Source organism: Pristiophorus japonicus, unplaced genomic scaffold, assembly GCF_044704955.1.
Source record: "Pristiophorus japonicus isolate sPriJap1 unplaced genomic scaffold, sPriJap1.hap1 HAP1_SCAFFOLD_361, whole genome shotgun sequence".
NCBI lineage: Eukaryota > Metazoa > Chordata > Chondrichthyes > Pristiophoridae > Pristiophorus > Pristiophorus japonicus.
The window spans coordinates 344,530-363,384 of NW_027253446.1; the positions used below are offsets into that span (position 1 = coordinate 344,530).

Genomic DNA, 18,855 nt, shown 5'->3' on the forward strand with positions numbered 1-18,855 from the left:
CAGGAAGTTGGGTCAGAGTAGGAAAAAATGATAGAAAGACAAAATTAAAAGCTCTTTATCTGAATGCACACAGCATTTGTAACAAGATCAATGAGTTGACGGCACAAATAGAAAAAATGGGTATGATCTGATAGCTATTATAGAGATATGGGGGCCGGCAATTCCCGCATGGCCCGGGTGTACAGCCGTAAATCCCGGCTCACAGTTTCCAATGGGAGATGTTACGCTGCAGTTCCCGCTCCCGCAAGTGGTGGCACTGCCCGAGAGTCCGGCCCCATTCACCGGATGAGAGAGGGCAGCTCACTGGGCACAGGCTGGGCCTGGGATCTTCCTGTGAAGGAGTTCTTTGCCAAGGTACAGAGAAAGAATTGTAGGTACAGGGTCACTGACCTGGGCATTGTGGGTAGGACACTGATCTGGGCATTGTGGGTACTGGGTCACTGACCCTGGGCATTGTGGGTACCGGATCACTGACCCTGGTCATTGTGGGTACAGCGTCACTGATCCTGGGCATTGTGGGTGCTGGATCACTGACCTGGGCATTGTGGGTAGAGGGTCATTGGCCTGGGCATTGTGGGTATAGGGTCACTGACCTGGGCATTGTGGGTACAGGGTCACTGACCCTGGGCATTGTGGGTAGGTCACTGATCTGGGCATTGTGAGTACTGGGTCACTGACCCTAGGAATTGTGGGTACAGGGTCACTGACCCTGGGCATTGTGGGTACAGGGTCACTGACCCGGGCATTGTGGGTACAGGGTCATTTACCTGGGAATTGTGGGTACAGGGTCACTGACCCTGGGTATTGTGGGTACAGGGTCACTGACCTGGGCATTGTGGGTACTGGATCACTCATCTGGGCATTGTGGGTAGGTCACTGATCTGGGATTGTGAGTACTGGGTCACTGATCTGGGCATTGTGGGTACTGGGTCACTGATCTGGGCATTGTGGGTACTGGGTCACTGATCTGGGCATTGTGGGTACAGGGTCACTGACCCTGGGTATTGTGGGTACAGGGTCACTGACCTGGGCATTGTGGGTACTGGATCACTCATCTGGGCATTGTGGGTAGGTCACTGATCTGGGATTGTGAGTACTGGGTCACTGATCTGGGCATTGTGGGTACTGGGTCACTGATCTGGGCATTGTGGGTACTGGGTCACTGATCTGGGCATTGTGGGTACAGGGTCATTGACCCTGGGCATTGTGGGTACAGGGTCACTCATCTGGGCATTGTGGGTAGGTCACTCATTTGGGCATTGTGAGTACTAGGTCACTGATCTGGGCTTATTGTGTAAAGTGTCACTGATCTGGGCATTGAGGGTAAAGGGTCATTGACCTAGGCATTGTGGGTACAAGGTCACTGACCTGGGCATTGTGGGTAGGTCATTGACCCTGGGCATTGTGGATACAGGGTCACTGACCTGGGCATTGTGGGTAGGTCACTGACTCTGATCATTGTGGGTACAGGGTCACTGACCTGGGCATTGTGGGTACAGGGTCACTGACCCTCGGCATTGAGGGTAGGTCATTGACCCTCGGCATTGAGGGTAGGTCATTGACCCTGGGCATTGTGGGTACAGGGTCACTGACCTGGGCATTGTGGGTACAGGGTCACTGACCCTGGGCATTGTGGATACAGGGTCACTGACTCTGGGCATTGTGGGTAGGTCACTGACTCTGGGCATTGTGGGTACAGGGTCACTGACCCTGGGCATTGTGGATACAGGGTCACTGACCTGGGCTTTGTAGGTAGGTCACTGACTCTGGGCATTGTGGGTACAGGGTCACTGACCCTGGGCATTGCGGGTAGGTCACTGACTCTGGGCATTGTGGGTACAGGGTCACTGACCCTGGGCATTGTGGATACAGGGTCACTGACCTGGGCATTGTGGGTAGGTCACTGACCTGGGCATTGTGGGTACTGGGTCACTGACCCTGGGCATTGTGGGTACCGGGTCACTGACCCTGGTCATTGTGGGTACAGGGTCACTGATCCTGGGCATTGTGGGTGCTGGATCACTGGCCTGGTCATTGTGGGTACAGGGTCACTGATCCTGGGCATTGTGGATACAGGGTCACTGACCTGGGCATTGTGGGTAGGTCACTGACCCTGGGCATTGTAGGTCGGTCACTGACCCTGGGCATTGTGGATACAGGGCCAGTGACCTGGGCATTGTGAAAAGGTCACTGACCCTGGGCAATGTGGATTAAGGTTTACTGACCCTGGGCATTGTGGGTACAGGGTTACATGCTGACCCTGGGTATAACGTGGGGTATACACTGTTGGGGTAATGCAGACGGAGCTCTGTATTGTACCTGCCCTGTGGGTGCTCGATGCTGACACTGGGTATAAAGGGTCACTGATCTTGGGCATTGCCCTCGAGAAGGTGGTGGTGAGCCGCCTTCTTGAACCGCTGCAGTCCGTGTGGTGAAGGTGCTCCCACAGTGCTGTTAGGGAGGGAGTTCCAGGATTTTGACCCAGCGACGATGAATGAACAGTGATATATCTCTAAGTCGGGACGGTGTGTGACCTGGAGGGGAACATGGAGGATGGAGTGGTTTTCCCTGCACCTGCTGCCCTGTCCTTCTCGGTGGTAGAGATCATGGGGCAATGGTTGGTGTCCAAATACTGAGTGTGCAAAAGAAAGCCAGAGTATTTGAATTAAAAACTGCGTTTAATGTTGCATTCTATGTTAAAATCATCAGTCAACAATCTGGATCAATGCAGTGACTTGCCCTGCCAGGATTCAGTGCCGGGGGAATGTCACTGCTTACATTACCCAGTCAGTGTTTACAGCATTCACATGGCATTGCCTTCCCGCTATTTCAACAAAGGTTTTATCTCATTGTAAATAAATGATAATAGCTGGGTCACAATACGTGACCAGGGAATGCCAGATGTCACATGCTAAAGGTCCCGCCGCTAATATTCGCAACAATCAGTTCCAGGTTCCCATGGCAAACTGTTTCAAAAAAGCAGGAAGAGATTGAGCAGGTCTCTGCGATAGGTGCCATTTAATTAGTAAGCCTGTGGTCTGAGGAAAAAGCTGCAGCCATTTTGCATAGAACAAAGAGATAGAAAGAACTCCCATTTATATGCTGGCAATTTGTGCACAGCAAGCTCCCACAAACAGCAATGTGAGAATGACCAGATAATCTGTTTTTTAGCGATGTTGATTGAGGAATAAAAATTGGCCAAGACAGCGGGGGGAACTCCCCTGCTCTTCTTCAAATAGTGGCTGTGGGATTTTTCCATCCACCTGATTCGTTTAATTTCTCATCAGGAAGACGGCCCCTCCGACAGTGCAGCACTCCCTCAGCACTAGCACTGACAGTGTCGGCCTGGATTATTGGGTTCAGTCTCAGGAGTCAGACTTTAACCCACCACCTTCTGACTCGGAGGGGAAGGACTGACCACAAGCACAGAACTGTAATGGAGTTTGAAAGGGCGACTCACCCCCTGGTCCATCAGCAGGGTAATCAATGGCCAACCATTCGCGGGTTCATTTAATCGTGCTGGAGCAGAAGGCACATGGTCAGCATATTCCAATCACAGCACTGCTGCTCCAGCTCACTTGGCTCTCCCGTGCAGCAGCCAGATTTTCTGTCTCCTTCTGTCCCTGGAGCACCACAGAAATCCCTGAAGGAGCCTGGTGGAGGGAGGGCTGACTCCGATAGGGTCAGTTGGGTCTGGTGCAAAATCTCCAAGTCCTTTGCTTCCAAATGCTAATAACGATCTGGTATTTGAAGGACAATACCAGAGCACCAGCATACTTCAAACGTGAGATTCTCTGTACCAGGCCTTTGTGCTGACGTGGAATCTCCTGCTCCAGTGACATGCTGTGAGTGTGTGCTGCACTGGAATCACTGGAGAGGCACAGGCAAGGGGGCTGGGATAGAAAGGGGTGGAAGTTATACTACCGTTGTGTGATGCTCTGTTTAGACCCCACCTGGAGCGCTGCATTCTGTTCTGGGTCCCGCAGCTCAGGAAGGATGTATCGGCCCTGATTTACCAGAATGATACTCAGGTTGAAAGGGTTAAATTATGAGGACAGGTTGCATAGACTCGGCTTCTTTCCCTCGAGTATCGAAGATTAACATAATTGAGGTGTTTAAGATGATGCGATGATTTGACAGCATAGATAGAGAGAGACTTTCCTCTGGTGGGGGAGCCTAGAACAAGGGGCAGGACCTTAAAATTAGAGCCAGGCCGTTCAGGGAAAATGTCGGGAAGCTCTTCACATACAGGGGAGTGGGAATCTAGAACTCTTCAGCTTTCAACACTGCCGCAAACTCTCCCCCCGACACCTTCTCTGCCTCTCACTGTGCCTTTGTACATTCACTAGCGAAGATTTTTTTTTCATTCACGGGATGTGGGCATCGCTGGCAAGGCCGGCGTTTATTGGCCGTCCCTCATTGTCCTTGACAAGGTGGTGTTGGGGCACTGCAGTCCGTGTGGTGAGGATTTAGTACACTTCCTTTGTAACGGTTTGATACAATTGAGTGGCTTCCTTACACCATTTCAGAGGGTCAGTTAAGAGTCAGCCTCATTGCTGTGGGTCTGGAGCCACATATAGGCCAGACCAGGTAAGGACAGCAGATTTACATCCCGAAAGGACATTAGTGAGCCAGATGGGTTTCTACAACAATTACATAACTGACTCTAGCTTTTTATTCCAGATTTATTTAATTAACTAAATTTAAATTCCCCAGCTGCCGTGATAGGATTAGACTCACGTCTCACGATCGTTAGTCTGGGTCCCTGGATTACCAATCCAGGAACAACCCGAACCACAATGCTACCGTGCCTGTAAGTATTGCTCATTGCTCAGCCTAGCTCAAGTTAATTCATTAAAAGCACAGCCATATTTAAGCATTTTTCTACCAGCAAAAATGTCCAGGAAGGGGCATAATTCCTAGACCCAAGGTGCCTGTTCGGCACCTTTACTCAGCCAGACGGAATCCCTGGAAGCTCAAAGAACCTGCGTTACTCCGGAGGTCGCCATTGTGCAGTTGTACCCACACCTGATCCTTTTTCTGGAGATTGAGGATAACGTTTCTCTCGGAGAGCTGGGAGCTGTCCACGGGCAGCGCGCTGTGGATACAGCTGACCTCCTGGTCATTCTTCATCAGCATTACGTTAGTGTGCACCCCCCGGCCCGGGAGTGAAGAGTAGCTGAAGAAGTACAGGCCACTCATGGGGCAGGTGAACTTCCCAGTCTCGGTGCTGTAGCCCTGGCCCTGGTTCACGCGGACCTCATCGTAGATGATGGGATTCACTGGTTCTATCACGTGATTTGAGTTAGAGCACATCACATTGAATACAACATCAGCTTCTGAAAGACAGAAAGTGGCCATTCGATACATCATCGCTGAGATTACCTTTTAACATCGAGGTTGTCAGAAGCAGCACCAACTGCTGCTGGAAGGTGAAGGTGGATCGAGGGCATGGAGAGAAACTGCTTCCTCTGGGGGCGAGGGCAAGTCCACCACAAGGGGGGCAGAACCTTCAAATTGGAGCGAGAGTTAAAATTCAGCCTCGGGCTGAATGTCCCATTCCTGTTCCTGTGATAGAGTAAATAAGAAGTAGCTGCCTCCACTGGTGGAAGGGTCGGTAACCAGAGGACACAGAGTTCAGGCAATTGGCAAAAGAAGCAGAGGGAGATGAGAATATTTTCCACAGCGAGTTGTTGTAATCTGGAATGCACTGCCTGAAATATTCTCATCTCCCCTCTGCTTCTTTTGCCAATTGCAAACATTTGGCAGGTGGAGTATAATGTGGGAAAGTGTGAGGTTATCCACTTTGGCAGGAAAAATAAAAAGCAAATTATTTTTTAAATGGAGATATTACAAAATGTTGCAGCACATTTTCAAACAGCCAGTAACTAAAGTTACAGATCACACTAACAACAAAGTAAAATCGGAGAGTACTCGAACAACCACGACAGCTTTCAGAAAAAACGGGTGCGTGGTCAATTTCCAGCCCCCAATACTGGCCATTTATCAGCAGCTCTCCGTTATCGCCACAACATCTTATTCCCATGTGGTTATTTGGGACTGCGGCTCACACTATGTGCATTTACACACATGCACTATAAATCTATATTAAATCTTCTTGTATTCTCTCTTAGACTGACCCCACCTAATACTGTATTATTTCTTACTCTAGTGCTCGCTGTCTCTCCCAATCCTTTGTGCACCTTGTTTCCCCTTTCTAATGCTACATCCAGGAGCCCAACCCCTGCCAAATTAGTTTAAACCCTCCCCACCAGCACCGGCAAACCCTCCGGTGAGGACATTGGTCCCGGCTCTGTTGAGGTGTAACCCGTCCGGCCTGTACACGTCTCACCTCCCCCGCCTCCCCTAGAACTGGCACCAATGCCCCAGGAATCTAAACCCTCCCTCCTGCACCATCTCTCCAGCCACGCATTCATCAGCTCTCTCCTCCTGTTTCTATACTCACCAGCTCGTGGCACCGGGAACAATCTGGAGATAACTCATTTTTAAGGTCCTGCTTATTAAGCTCTTTCCTAGCTCCCTAAAATCATCCCTCTTTCTACCTGTGTCACTGAAAGAAGAATGACTTGCATTTAAATAGCACCTTTCCCGACCGCTGGACATTCCAAAGCACTTTACAGTCAATGAAGTGTTTTTTTAAGTGTAGTCACTACCTATATTGTTGGTACCAATATGAACCATGACCTCTGGCTGTTCACCCTCCCCCCTCAGAATGTTCTGCTGCTGCTCGGTGACATCCTTGACCCCGGCACGAGGGAGGCAACATACCACCCTGGAGTCACGCCTGTGGCCGTCGAAATGCCTGTTCCCCTAACTATGGAATATCCTATCACTATTGCTTGCCCGATCATCCACCTCGACCCTGCCGTACAGCTGAACCACCAATGGTGCCATGGACTTGCATCTGGCCGTACTCATTTGTCAGCAAATTTCTGACAAGTGCAAAAACAATAGGGCAGTAACAGCAGTGGGTTCTCATGACCCGAATATTAACTGGGATACCATCAGAGGAAAAGGTGCAATGGGCACAGAATTCCTCAATTACATTCTGGAGAAGTTTTTTTTAGCCAATATGTAGCAAGCCCAACAAGAGGAGGGAACAGTTCTGGATTTAGTGTTAGGGAATGAAGCTGGGCAGGTGGAAGGGGTATCAGTGGGAGAGCATTTTGGTGCTAGTGATCATAATTCAGTTAGATTTAACATAATTAGCGATAAGGACAAAGAAAAAACAGGAGTAAGGGTTCTAAACTGGGGGAAAGCCAATTTTACTCTGATTTAGCAAAAGTGGATTGGAAACAGTAACTTGAAGATAAATCAGTGCCAGAGGAGTGGGAGGCATTCAAGAGGGAGGTACATGGAGTTCAGGGTAAACATCTTCCCACCAAGAAAAAGGGTAGAACTGACAAATTTAGAGCCCCCTGGCAAAAAAGGGAATCCTATATCAGATATCGTGAGCTCAGCCCTGCAGAAAGCCGAGCAGAGTATAGGAAGTGCAGGGTGAAATTAAGAAGGAAATTAGAAAAGCAAAAAGAGGGCATGAAAAAATACTGGCAAGTAGAATCAATTACATAAAGAGCAAGAGGATAACGAAGGAAAGAGTAGGGCCTATTAGGGAGTAAAATGGTGACCTATTTGTGGAGGCAGAGGATGTGGGTGAGGTACTAAATGAATCATCATAGGCAGTCCCTCGAAATGAGGATGACTTGCTTCCACGCCAAAAAGGGATGAGTTTACAGGTGTTTCAATGAGGGACCTGATATTCAAGGTCCAAAACTACATGTTGAAGGGTGGAAAATGCCTGTGCGTGGATTTTTTTAATGTGTGGTGCCCGTTGCACACCAGCCACCACACGAGCTCGACAGAGCGAGGTCTTGGTCCAGTGGCAAGGGTTAACCAAGACGACTGGAGACCCAGTGTGCACACATATCACAGTGTGGGCTGGCCCATGCTGCCCCTGGGCCTTCGCTTCTTCTGGGCCCCGAACTCACGCCTCTCCTGGGCCCCGATCATGTCCCTCTACAATCTCTGGCCGCTCCTTCGCACCGAGCTCGCTGTTCCTGTTGTACCTGTGCACGCTCCAATCACCAACCTGGATTTTGGTGATATCCAATCCTGTCGCCCTCTTCGAAGCCGTCGCCCTCCTGCAGCAGCACACGATGCTCCCTGCAGTGGTATGCTGCTGCACGTTGCTCCCTCTAATGGCCCTGGCCTGCTGATGGTCTTGCAGGCCGGGACCGCACGTTGTTAACCCTGCGCCTGACCTGTCCGCAGGTAAGCAGCCTGAGAATTCTCTGCAGCTTTCGACTCATTGCTTTCAGCCTGATCTGCTCTGTCTTCCCAACCCCTTTTTTCCTCCGGCCTCTGATGAAGCCTAAGTAAGGGCGAAACATACGTCAGGCCTCATCGAGAAAACGACACACACCGATCAACCGGACAGCAGGCCGAGAACCACCCCTTCTAACCCCCGAGTGAGTGCGGAATTTCTTATACATCGACCAATTTCTGTCCAGCTTCCTTCTGACCTCCACCCACAGATCCCCGCGGAAAAAGCCCCCACACCGGGGAAAACAATCTGTCCCTTTCTCCCCTCCCTCCCCCACGTGGCCCAAGCTCGGACCGAGGAACCCGCTACACGAAAACAACAACAAGAAATTCTCCAAACAAGCCCCCCCACCCCGACCCACACGACAAAAACTAGACCCATCGCGCAGCGATACGGAGTTTTAAACACAAGTGATCGGAATCCCGACAAACTGACAGATGACAGGGGGCCCCACTCAAATCGCAGGCAATTTGAATCATGACAAGCAGACAAAGCAGGGGACAGACGGAAACCCGACAAACCCTCTTAAAACACGGACTTGAACCACTCCGGACTAACCCTAAATATAACCACAGGGAGTCACAGGCCATAACTCAAATCTCTGGGGGGACTGAACACTGACAACCAAGCTGGGACGGGGAATGGACTAAACCGTTTGGTAGGCTCCAATACTCTGACCCTAATACACCCCCACACCAAAACTAATCCTAGCGCTCGAATACTCTGACCCTAATACATCCCCACACCAAAACCAATCCTAACACTCGAATACTCTGAACCTAATACACCCCCACACCAAAACCAATCCTAGCGCTCGAATACACTGACCCTAATACACCCCCACACCAAAACCAATTCTAACACTCGAATACACTGACCCTAATACACCCCTACACCAAAACCAATCCTAGCGCTCGAATACTCTGACCCTAATACACCCCTACACCAAAACCAATCCTAGCGCTCGAATACTCTGACCCTAATACACCCCTACACCAAAACCAATCCTAGCGCTCGAATACTCTGACCCTAATACACCCCGACACCAAAACCAATCCTAGCGCTCGAATACTCTGACCCTAATACACCCCTACACCAAAACCAATCCTAGCGCTCGAATACTCTGACCCTAATACACCCCTACACAAAAACTAATCCTAGCGCTCGAATACTCTGACCCTAATACATCCCCACACCAAAACCAATCCTAGCGCTCGAATACTCTAACCCTAATACACCCCCTACACCAAAACCAATCCGAACACTCGAATACACTGACCCTAATACATCCCCACACCAAAACCAATCCTAATGCCTAATCATAAAACACAGATCCCACCCCGAATCCCAACCCAAATCAAAACATTGACCCCATTCCTCCTAATCCTACCCGAATCTAAAGCAATCCAAAGGCCTAATGCTCTAATACTCTGCATTTATCGAACCTGAACCCTAACCATAAAAATAAAAAAACACCAAGGTGGTACATTGCTGCACGACCCGAAGTAGCACAACCCATCCTTTAGTAACAGGGTACTCCAGGATTGGAGTACAATCAAGAGACGGAGCAAATAAAGGCAAAAAAGACGGAATAGTAAGCAATGGAAAGTGTCAGCCGATCAAAAATCGAAGATAACGGGGAAACATTGCTCCACTGCCCGAAACAACACAACCCTGACCCCAACTCTAAACCTGGCCCTGACCCCAATCCTGAAACTGGCCCTGACCATAACCCTGACCCCAACCCTGACTCCAACCTGAACCGTGACCCCAGCCTTAACCCTGACCACAACCGTAACCCTGACCCCGACCCTAACCCTGACCCCAACCCTAACCCTGACCCCAACCCCGTCCCTAACCCTGAAGCCAAACCTGACTCCAACCCTAACCCTGACCCTGACCCCCAACCCCGACCCTGACTCCAACCCAACCCTGACCCCAGCCCTAACCATGACCCCAATTCTAAGCCTGACCCCAATCCTAAGCTTGACCCCAATCCTAAGCCTGACCCTAACCCTGACCACAACCCCGAACCTCACCCCCACCCAAACCGTGACCCCGACCCGAACCCCAACCCTAACCCAAACCCCAACCCTAACACTGACCCAACCCTAAGCCTGACCCCAACCACAACCCTGACCCTGACCTAACCCTGACGAATACTCTGTGGCTGTCTTCATAAAAGAAGGGGACGATGCTGACGTTGAAGTTCAGGAGGAAGAGTGAAATATTGAACATGATAAACATAGTAAGAGAGGAATTATTAAGGGGTTAAGCATCCTTGGAAATAGATAAATCACCAGAACCGGATGAAATATATCCTGGGCTATTAAAAGAAGCAAGGGAGGAACTTGCAGAGGCTCTGACCATCATTTTCCAATCCTCCTTGGCTACCAGCGTGTTGCCAGAGGATTGGAGAACTGCTATCGTTAGACCATTGTTTAAAAATGCAGGACAGGATAAATCGATTAATTACAGGCCAGTTAGTTTAACCTCGGTGGTGGGCAAATTACTGGAATCAATTCTGAGGGACAGTATAAACCTTCATTTAGAAAGACACAGATTAATCAAGGGCAGTCAGCATGGATTTTTTACAGGAAGGTCGTGTCTGACTATCTTGATTGAGTTCTTTGAGGAGGTAACAAAGTGGGTCGATGAGGGCAGTGCGTTTGATGTAGATAACATGGATTTTAGGAAGGCTTTTGACAAGGTCCCACATGGCAGGCTGATCAAAAAAGTAAAAGCCCATGGGATCCAAGGGAGAGTAGCAAATTGGATCCAAAATGTGCTCAGTGGCAGGAAGCAAAGGGTAATGGTTGAGGGGAGTATTTGCGACTGGAAGGATGTTTCCAGTGGGGTTCCGCAGGGCTCAGTATTCGGTTCCATACTTTTTGTAGTTTATGTTAATGAATTAGACCTAAATGTAGGGGACATGATCGAGAAATTTGCAGATGATACAAAAATTGGCCGTGTGGTTGACAGTGAGGAGAAAAGGTGTAGACTGCAGGAAGATATCGATGAACTGGTCAGTTGGACAGAAAAATGCAAAATAGAATTCAATCCAGAAAAGTGTGAGGTAATGCATTTGGGGAAGGGCAACAAGGCAAGGGAATACACAATAAATGGGAGGATACTGAGAGGTGTGCAGGAACAGAGGGACCTTGGAGTATCTGTCCACAGATTCTTAAAGGTAGCAGGACAGGTCGATAAGGTGGTTAAAAAGGCATATGGAATGATTTCCTTTATTAGCCAAGGCATAGAACACAAGAGCAGGGAGGTTATGTTTGAACTGTATAAAACACTTGTTGGGCCACAGCTGGAGTACTGCGTGCAGTTCTGGTCACCACATTACAGGAAAGATGTGATTGCACTGGAGAAGGTAAAGAGGAGATTTATAAGGATGTTGCCAGGACTGGAAAACTTTAGCTATGAGGAAAGATTGGATAGGCTGGGGTTGTTTTCCTTGGAACAGAGGAGGCTGAGGGGATATTTAATTGAGGTGTATAAAATTATGAGGGGCCTAGATAGAGTTGATAGGAAGGTCCTATTTCCCTTAGCAGAGGGGTCAATAACCAGATTTAAAGTAGTTGGTAGAAGGATTCGAGGGGAGTTGAGGGAACATTTCTTCACCCAGAGGATGCTGGGAGTCTGGAACTCACGGCCTGAAAGGGTGGTGGAGGCAGAAACCTCATCACATTTAAAAAGTACTTGGATGTGTATTAAAGAGCCGTAACCTACAGGGCTACGGACCTCGTGCTGGAAAGTGGGATTAGGCTGGGTGGCTCTTTTGTGACTGGTAGTGAAACGATGGGCCGAATGGCCTCCTGTGTCATAATCTTTCTATATACTCCCCGATTCTATGATTCTATGATACTCCCCATCGCCCTCACCATTATTTAGAACCGAATAGCAGGTAGAGAGTGAGATGCAGTAATTTAACAGGATAATTACTATAGATTGTTCAGCAGCAAACAAATAACTGTGATGAGGAACTCGCCCACAATTATCTCTCAATTATTGTTTCCCCAAACGCTGACCTGAGCCGAGAAACTCAGTTGAGAAACTGGTTGAGAAAAGCCTTTTTCTCAGTTGAAACACTACTCACTGACTGGCCCAGAGGGCAGACGTTCCACCTTGGCCTGCGATTCCTCGATAAATTCCAGCTCATTCCTTTGACCACTCATTTCATGGACATCCGCCTAAAAATAATAGGGAAAATTTTAATTTAATATCGTTAGACAAGCGATGGTCCAATTCGTTCTCATGAGCTTGTCCCTGGGGGCTGTACTAACCCGAGGGATTTTTAAAGATAGGGAGGCAATGGATTGAAGAATATTAAAAAAACAAAAGACTTGCATTTATATAGTGCCTTTCACGACTACCGGCTGTCTCAAAGTGCTTTACAGCCAATGTACTTTTGGAGTGTAGTCACTGTTGTAATGTAGGAAACACGGCAGCCAACTTGCGCACAGCAAGCTCCCACACACAGCAATGCGATAATGACCCAGATAATCTGTTTTTGTTATGTTGATTGAGGGATAAATGATGACCAGGACATCAGGGATAACTCCCCTGCTTTTCATCGAAATAGTGTCATGGGATCTTTTACGTCCACCTGAGAGAGCAGACGGGGCCTCGGTTTAACGTCTCATCTGAAAGCACTCCCTCAGCACTGCACTGGAGTGTCAGCCTGGATTTATGTGCTCAAGTTCCTGGAGTGGGACTTGAACCCACAACTTTCTGAGTCAGAGGCAAGTGTGCTACCCACTGAGCCACAGCTGACACCAGACATGTAAGACAGAATGGGCTGAGGAAGTCTCATTCCTCCAACATGTCTAACTCCTCCCGCAGACCATGAGCTTCACCATGGAAGCCATCTCCAATACATTTCCAGGAGGGCAATCCTCTCCTTATTCCCAAAGTTAAGACAATGGACATCAGATGAATGGGAGAAGGTCATTTGTCCAATGAGGAATGTCCTTTCCACAGACCATGTACAATCATTTCACTAAAGCAAACCCTTTCCTACAGGACCAATGGGATATTAACCACATTCCTAGAATGGTGAGACTACTGATTTAACATTGCCGTAGGATATTACAACGTCTCACGGTACAATCTCCCACAGTACAACGAGAGACAGAAAGTCCAAGAGATACAGGGAGGGAATACGTTCGAGAGACGGGGAGAAAGACTAAGAGGGGAAGGGAGAGAGAGTGAAATGCCAAGAGACAGAAAGAGCAGAGGGATCAAGAGAAAAAAAGAGCGAGAGACAAAAAGAGAAAGACCGTGAGAGACAGAGAGAAAGACAAAGGGAGAGAGAGAAATACAGAGAGATGGAGAGAAAGAACACGATATATTGAGAATAACCAAAAGACAGTGAGATAGACAGAGAGAGCGAGGGAGAGACAGACAGAGAGAGCGAGGGAGAGACAGACAGAGAGAGCGAGGGAGAGACAGACAGACAGAGGGAGATAGGGAGAGACATAGAGAGAGAGAGGGGCATAGAGGGAGAGACAGATAGAGAAAGGCAGAGATAGAGAGGGAGAGGCACAGAGAGAGGGAGAGACAAAGAGACAGAGAGGTAGAGACAAAGAGAAAGAGAAAAGCAGAGAGGGAGAGACAAAGAGACAGACAGGGAGAGACATAGAGAGAGAGGGGCACAGAGGGAGAGAGAGAAAAGCAGAGAGAGAGAGGGAGCGGCAGAGAGAGAGGGAGAGACAGAGAGGGGCACAGAGAAGGAGAGACAGATAGAGAAAGGCAGAGAGGGAGATGCAGGGAGAGAGACAGACAGTGGGGGAGAGAGGGAGACAGAGAGAGAGATGGAGAGGTAGAGTCAGACAGAGGCAGAGAGAAAGGGAGAGAGAGAGGAACCGTGAGAGGCAGAGGTCAATTCAGAGAAAGAAAGAGAGAGAGACAGAGTTACAGGGAGAGAGAGAGATGGAAAGAGGGAGAGAGTGAAAGATAGAAAGAGGGAGAGAGATAGAGAGAGGGAGAGACGGGGGGCGGGGCGGGTGTGGAGAGAGAGACAGGGAGATAGAGAGGGGAGACAGGGAGGACGAGACAGAGATGGAGAGAGAGAAAGAGACAGACAGAGAGAGACAGAAATAACTAGAGAGGAGAGGCAGAGAGACAGACAGAGACAATGCGAGAGGGAGAGACAGAGATGGAGAGGCAGAGAGAAAGGGAGAGAGGAGCAGAGAGAAGTTAAGTCAGAGAGACATGGAGAGAGGGAGAGAGAGATAACTAGAGAGAGAAATAGACAAAGTGAGGGAGAGAGTGAGACAGAGTGAGGGAGAGAAAGAGACAGAGTGAGGGAGAGAGAGACAGAGTGAGAGAGAGACAAAGGGAGAGATTGAGAGATAGAGATAGAGAGAGGGAGAGAGAGATAGAGAGAGGGAGGGAGGGAGAGGGAGGGAGTCAGCGATTGAAAGAGAGAGTGAGAGAGAGATAACTAGAGAGATACAGAGACAGACGGAACCAATGATGGAGAGAGAGAGACAGACTTACAATTCAGTTTTTATCCTCACCTGGAAATCTTTACGCAGATTCCTGGATGCGTGGATCAGACTGATGCTCTGGAGGATGATCAAAAACACCAGATTTCTCTGTGGAATAAATCAAAAACATATTTAGATAGATTGAACAGGCCAAAAGACTAAAAGATGATTTGGGTAACTCTAGGTCAGCTCTACCAGTCTCCGTGACGCCATCTTGCTGTCTTCACACGTGCTGTTGCTGTGTGAGCGGGTCCAGCTTTTTAGATTCTCTTTATAGTGGTATTTCTCACAAGACCCTGCCCCTTCGTCCAAAGGTCTCTATAGCCAGGAAACCACAGCCAAGTGGTGCGAAAATCAACAATGTTCAGCAAAGGCTAGAATGCCAGAGAGGCCCCGAGGTGAGAAAATGCTGCTTCTCTGAAACCGCACACAAGTCAGGTCAACATTACTCGCTCATCCCAGCACCACCACCCAGTCCCCCAAATCAACAAGAGTAAAACACTTCACATGCTGGCTGTCATGTTTGTAACCTCACATAACTGTAACCTTTATGTAGCAACACTGTACACACCTGAGAAATGCACACCTTGACCACAGGGGGTGAACTTGTGGGAGACACTCCTCACCTGGTCATCCAGGTATATAAAAGGAGGTCCCACGCAGGGTCATCACTTCTTGGTCCTGTGAATAAAGGTACAGGTCACAGAGTGACCTTGTCTCCAGTATGTGCCTCATGTTGATTTGCTGTAGTGTGTAAAGACAGAACACTGGCAATCTGAAAACAAATCAGAGACTGGTGGAAATTCAAGGGCAATTCGCCACCAACCAGGCAGTAACAGACTATAGGGTGGGCCCGCAACAGAGACAATGGCAGGTTGAATGGACATTTACACCATCACAAGGGACAATACGTCCCGGGATGGGACCATTGACACCCACAAACAGAGTGCTCAAGAGTAATCAAAGAGACAATCAGAGAGGAATGCCTGATAACAGCTCTTTTGTTCAGAACAATCTCAGCTTATGCTGGAGGTGCGGAGGCACACATGCTGCGAAGACTTGCCGGTTTCAACAATTCATCTGCAGAAATTGTAACTTGAGTGGACATTTAGCCAGGATGTGCAGGAAGCCCGCAGCGAGGCTGGTTTACGAAGTGGATGAACCACAAGAGGGGTCTGCAAGGCAGGGGTATGCCTGGGACACAGCAATGGACGCTGAAGTTCAGTGGGTCCAGGTGGCAAACATCCACAGCTCATACACAAAAATGCCACCGATGATGATGAGAGTACTGTTAAACGGCATCCCGGTACGCATGGAGCTGGACACAGGAGCCAGCCAGTCGCTTATGAGTGTCCAACAATTCGAGAAACTGTGGCCACTCAGAGCTAGCAGACTCAAACTAGAACGCATTGACACGCAATTATGGACGTACACCAAAGAGATCATCCCACTGCTAGGCAGTGCAATGTTGGTGGTCACACATAATGGATCTCAGAACCGGCTGCCACTCTGGATTGTCCCAGGAAACGGTCCTGTGCTTTTGGGGAGGAGCTGGCTAGCCGAGATGAACTGGAAATGGGGGGATGTGCACGCCATTTCATCTGTGGAGCGAAGTTCATGCTCACAGGTCCGACTAAAGTTCGAGTCATTATTTCAACCTGGCGTCGGGACTTTCAAAGGCACCAAAGTAAGGAGACGCATTACCCCGGACGCCAGACCAGTGCACCACAAGGCCAGAGCTGTGCCGTATGTGATGCGGGAGAAAATTGAGTGTGAGTTGGACAGGTTGCTAAGAGAGGGCGTAATTTCACCCGTTGAATTCAGCGACTGGGCAAGCCCCATCGTCCCTGTTCTAAAAACGGATGGCTCGGTCAGGATCTGTGGTGACTACAAGGCCACCATCAACCGAGTGTCCCTTCAGGACCAAAACCCGCTTCCGAGAGCGGAAGATCTTTTTGCCATGCTGGCAGGCGGCAAGCTGTTCACCAAGTTGGACCTCAGTTCGGCCTACATGACCCAGGAGCTGGCTGAAGAATCCAAGCTACTGACCCCCATCACCACGCACAAGGGGCTGTTTGTCTACAACAGGTGTCCGTCTGGCATTCGTTCAGCAGCCGCTATCTTTCAGAGGAACATGGAAAGCCTGCTAAAATCCATCTCCGGAACAATCGTATTTCAGGACGACATCCTTATCACAGGTCGTGACACCGAGGAACACCTCCACAACCTGGAGAAGGTGCTACGCCGACTGGACCGGGTAGGCCTGCGACTAAAGAAGTCCAAGTGTGTGTTTTTGGCCCCAGAGGTCAAGTTTTTGGGCAGGAGGGTTGCCGCAGACGAGAACTGGCCCACCGAATCCAAAACGGAGGCGATCCGTCGCGCGCCCAGGCCCGGCAACACATCAGAGTTGCGTTCAGTTCTGGGACGATTGAACTATTTCGGGAACTTTCTACCGAACTTAAGTACATTGCTGGAGCCATTACACGTGCTCCTGCGCAAGGGTTGCGATTGGTTTTGGGGGGACTGTCAGGAACGGGCTTTCAATTGGGCGCGGAACCTGCTTTGTTCTAATAAGTTATTGATCCTGTACGACCCCTGTAAGATAATGGTTTTGACATGCGATGCATCATCCTATGGGGTTGGGTGCGTGTTGCAGCAGAGTAATGATGAGGGCCAACTCCAACCTGTGGCTTATGCTTCCAGGTCGCTCTCCCAAACAGAAAGAGGGTATGGGATGGTTGAAAATGAAGCACTCGCACATATCTACGGGGTGAAAAAGATGCACCAGTACCTTTTTGGCAGAAGGTTCGAGTTAGAAACGGACCACAAGCCGTTAACATCCCTGATGTCCGACAACAAAGCTGTCAATGCCAATGCGTCAGCTCGCATACAGCGATGGGCTCTCACGCTGGCTGCGTATGACTACACCATCCGGCACCGGCCCGGCACTGAAAATTGCGCTGACGCGCTCAGCAGGCTTCCACTGGCCACCACTGAGGGGACAGCGGAGCAAAGCGCGGAGATGGTCTTGGCTGTCGATGTCTTTGACAGTGCAGGCTCCCCCATCACAGCCCACCAGATCAAAACCTGGACAGAGATCCCCTCCTATCTCTGATTAAGAAATGTGTCCTGACTGGGGATTGGGCGCCCGCACACGGAGCATGCCCTGAAGAGGTCAGACCGTTTCACAGACGGATGGATGAACTCTCCATCCAAGCCGACTGCCTACTATGGGGCAGCCGGGTAGTCATGCCCCAGAGGGGTAGGGAAGCATTCATCAGGGAACTCCACAGCGAGCACCCAGGCATCGTGCTTATGAAGGCCATTGCCCGGTCACATGTCTGGTGGCTGGGAATTGATGCAGACCTGGAACACTGTGTTCGCAGGTGCACGACGTGTGACCAACTGGGCAATGCCCCCACTCAGCCCGTGGCCCTGGCCCACCAAGCCATGGTCACGTATTCACGTGGGCCCGTTCATGGGAAAAATAATTCTCATTGTTGTTGATGCGTACTCAAAATGGATCGAGTGCATCATAGTGAATTCGTGCACGACATCCACCACAGTGGAGAGTCTGCGTGCGGTCTTTGCGACCCACGGCTTGCCGGAAATCTTAGTTAGCGACAACGGCCCGTGTTTCACTAGCTCTGAATTTCGGGAGTTCATGTCGGGTAATGGCATCAAACATGTCAGGACAGCGCCGTTCAAGCCGGCTTCCAATGGCCAGGCGGAACATGCGGTCCAAATCATAAAGCAAGGCATGCTCCGGATTCAAGGACCCTCCCTTCAATACCATCTATCGCGCCTCCTGCTGGCCTATAGGTCCCAACCGCACTCGCTCACAGGAGTCCCGCCAGCGGAACTACTCATGAAACGTACACTTAAAACTTGGCTGTCCCTCATTCATCCAGTCTTGTCAAACATTGTTGAGGACAAGCGCCAGTCCTAACATGAGTGCCACGATCGTTACTCAAAGGGGCGATGGATAGAAATCGATGACCCTGTATTTGT

General features: G+C 49.6%; 1 protein-coding gene across 1 annotated transcript; it reads right to left on the reverse strand.

Moving 5' to 3' along the window:
- Nucleotides 1–2,659: 2,659 nt before the first annotated feature.
- Nucleotides 2,660–15,059, reverse strand: LOC139250269 (complement C1q tumor necrosis factor-related protein 3-like). The gene is made up of 4 exons (XM_070872768.1): nucleotides 15,040–15,059; nucleotides 14,875–14,952; nucleotides 12,450–12,543; nucleotides 2,660–5,339 (listed from the first exon to the last, which is right to left on the reverse strand). The coding sequence occupies exons 1-4, from the start codon at nucleotides 15,055–15,057 to the stop codon at nucleotides 4,948–4,950; spliced, it is 582 nt and encodes a 193-aa protein (XP_070728869.1). The 5' UTR covers nucleotides 15,058–15,059; the 3' UTR covers nucleotides 2,660–4,947.
- Between the last annotated feature and the right edge of the window lie 3,796 nt (nucleotides 15,060–18,855).

Coding starts and splice junctions, on each gene's coding strand:
- LOC139250269 (XM_070872768.1), bottom strand. Junction 12,544..14,874: donor ATCTGCGTAAAGATTTCCAG/GTGAGGATAAAA, acceptor TATTATTTTTAG/GCGGATGTCCATGAAATGAG. Junction 5,340..12,449: donor TCTGCCCTCTGGGCCAGTCA/GTGAGTAGTGTT, acceptor TCTGTCTTTCAG/AAGCTGATGTTGTATTCAAT.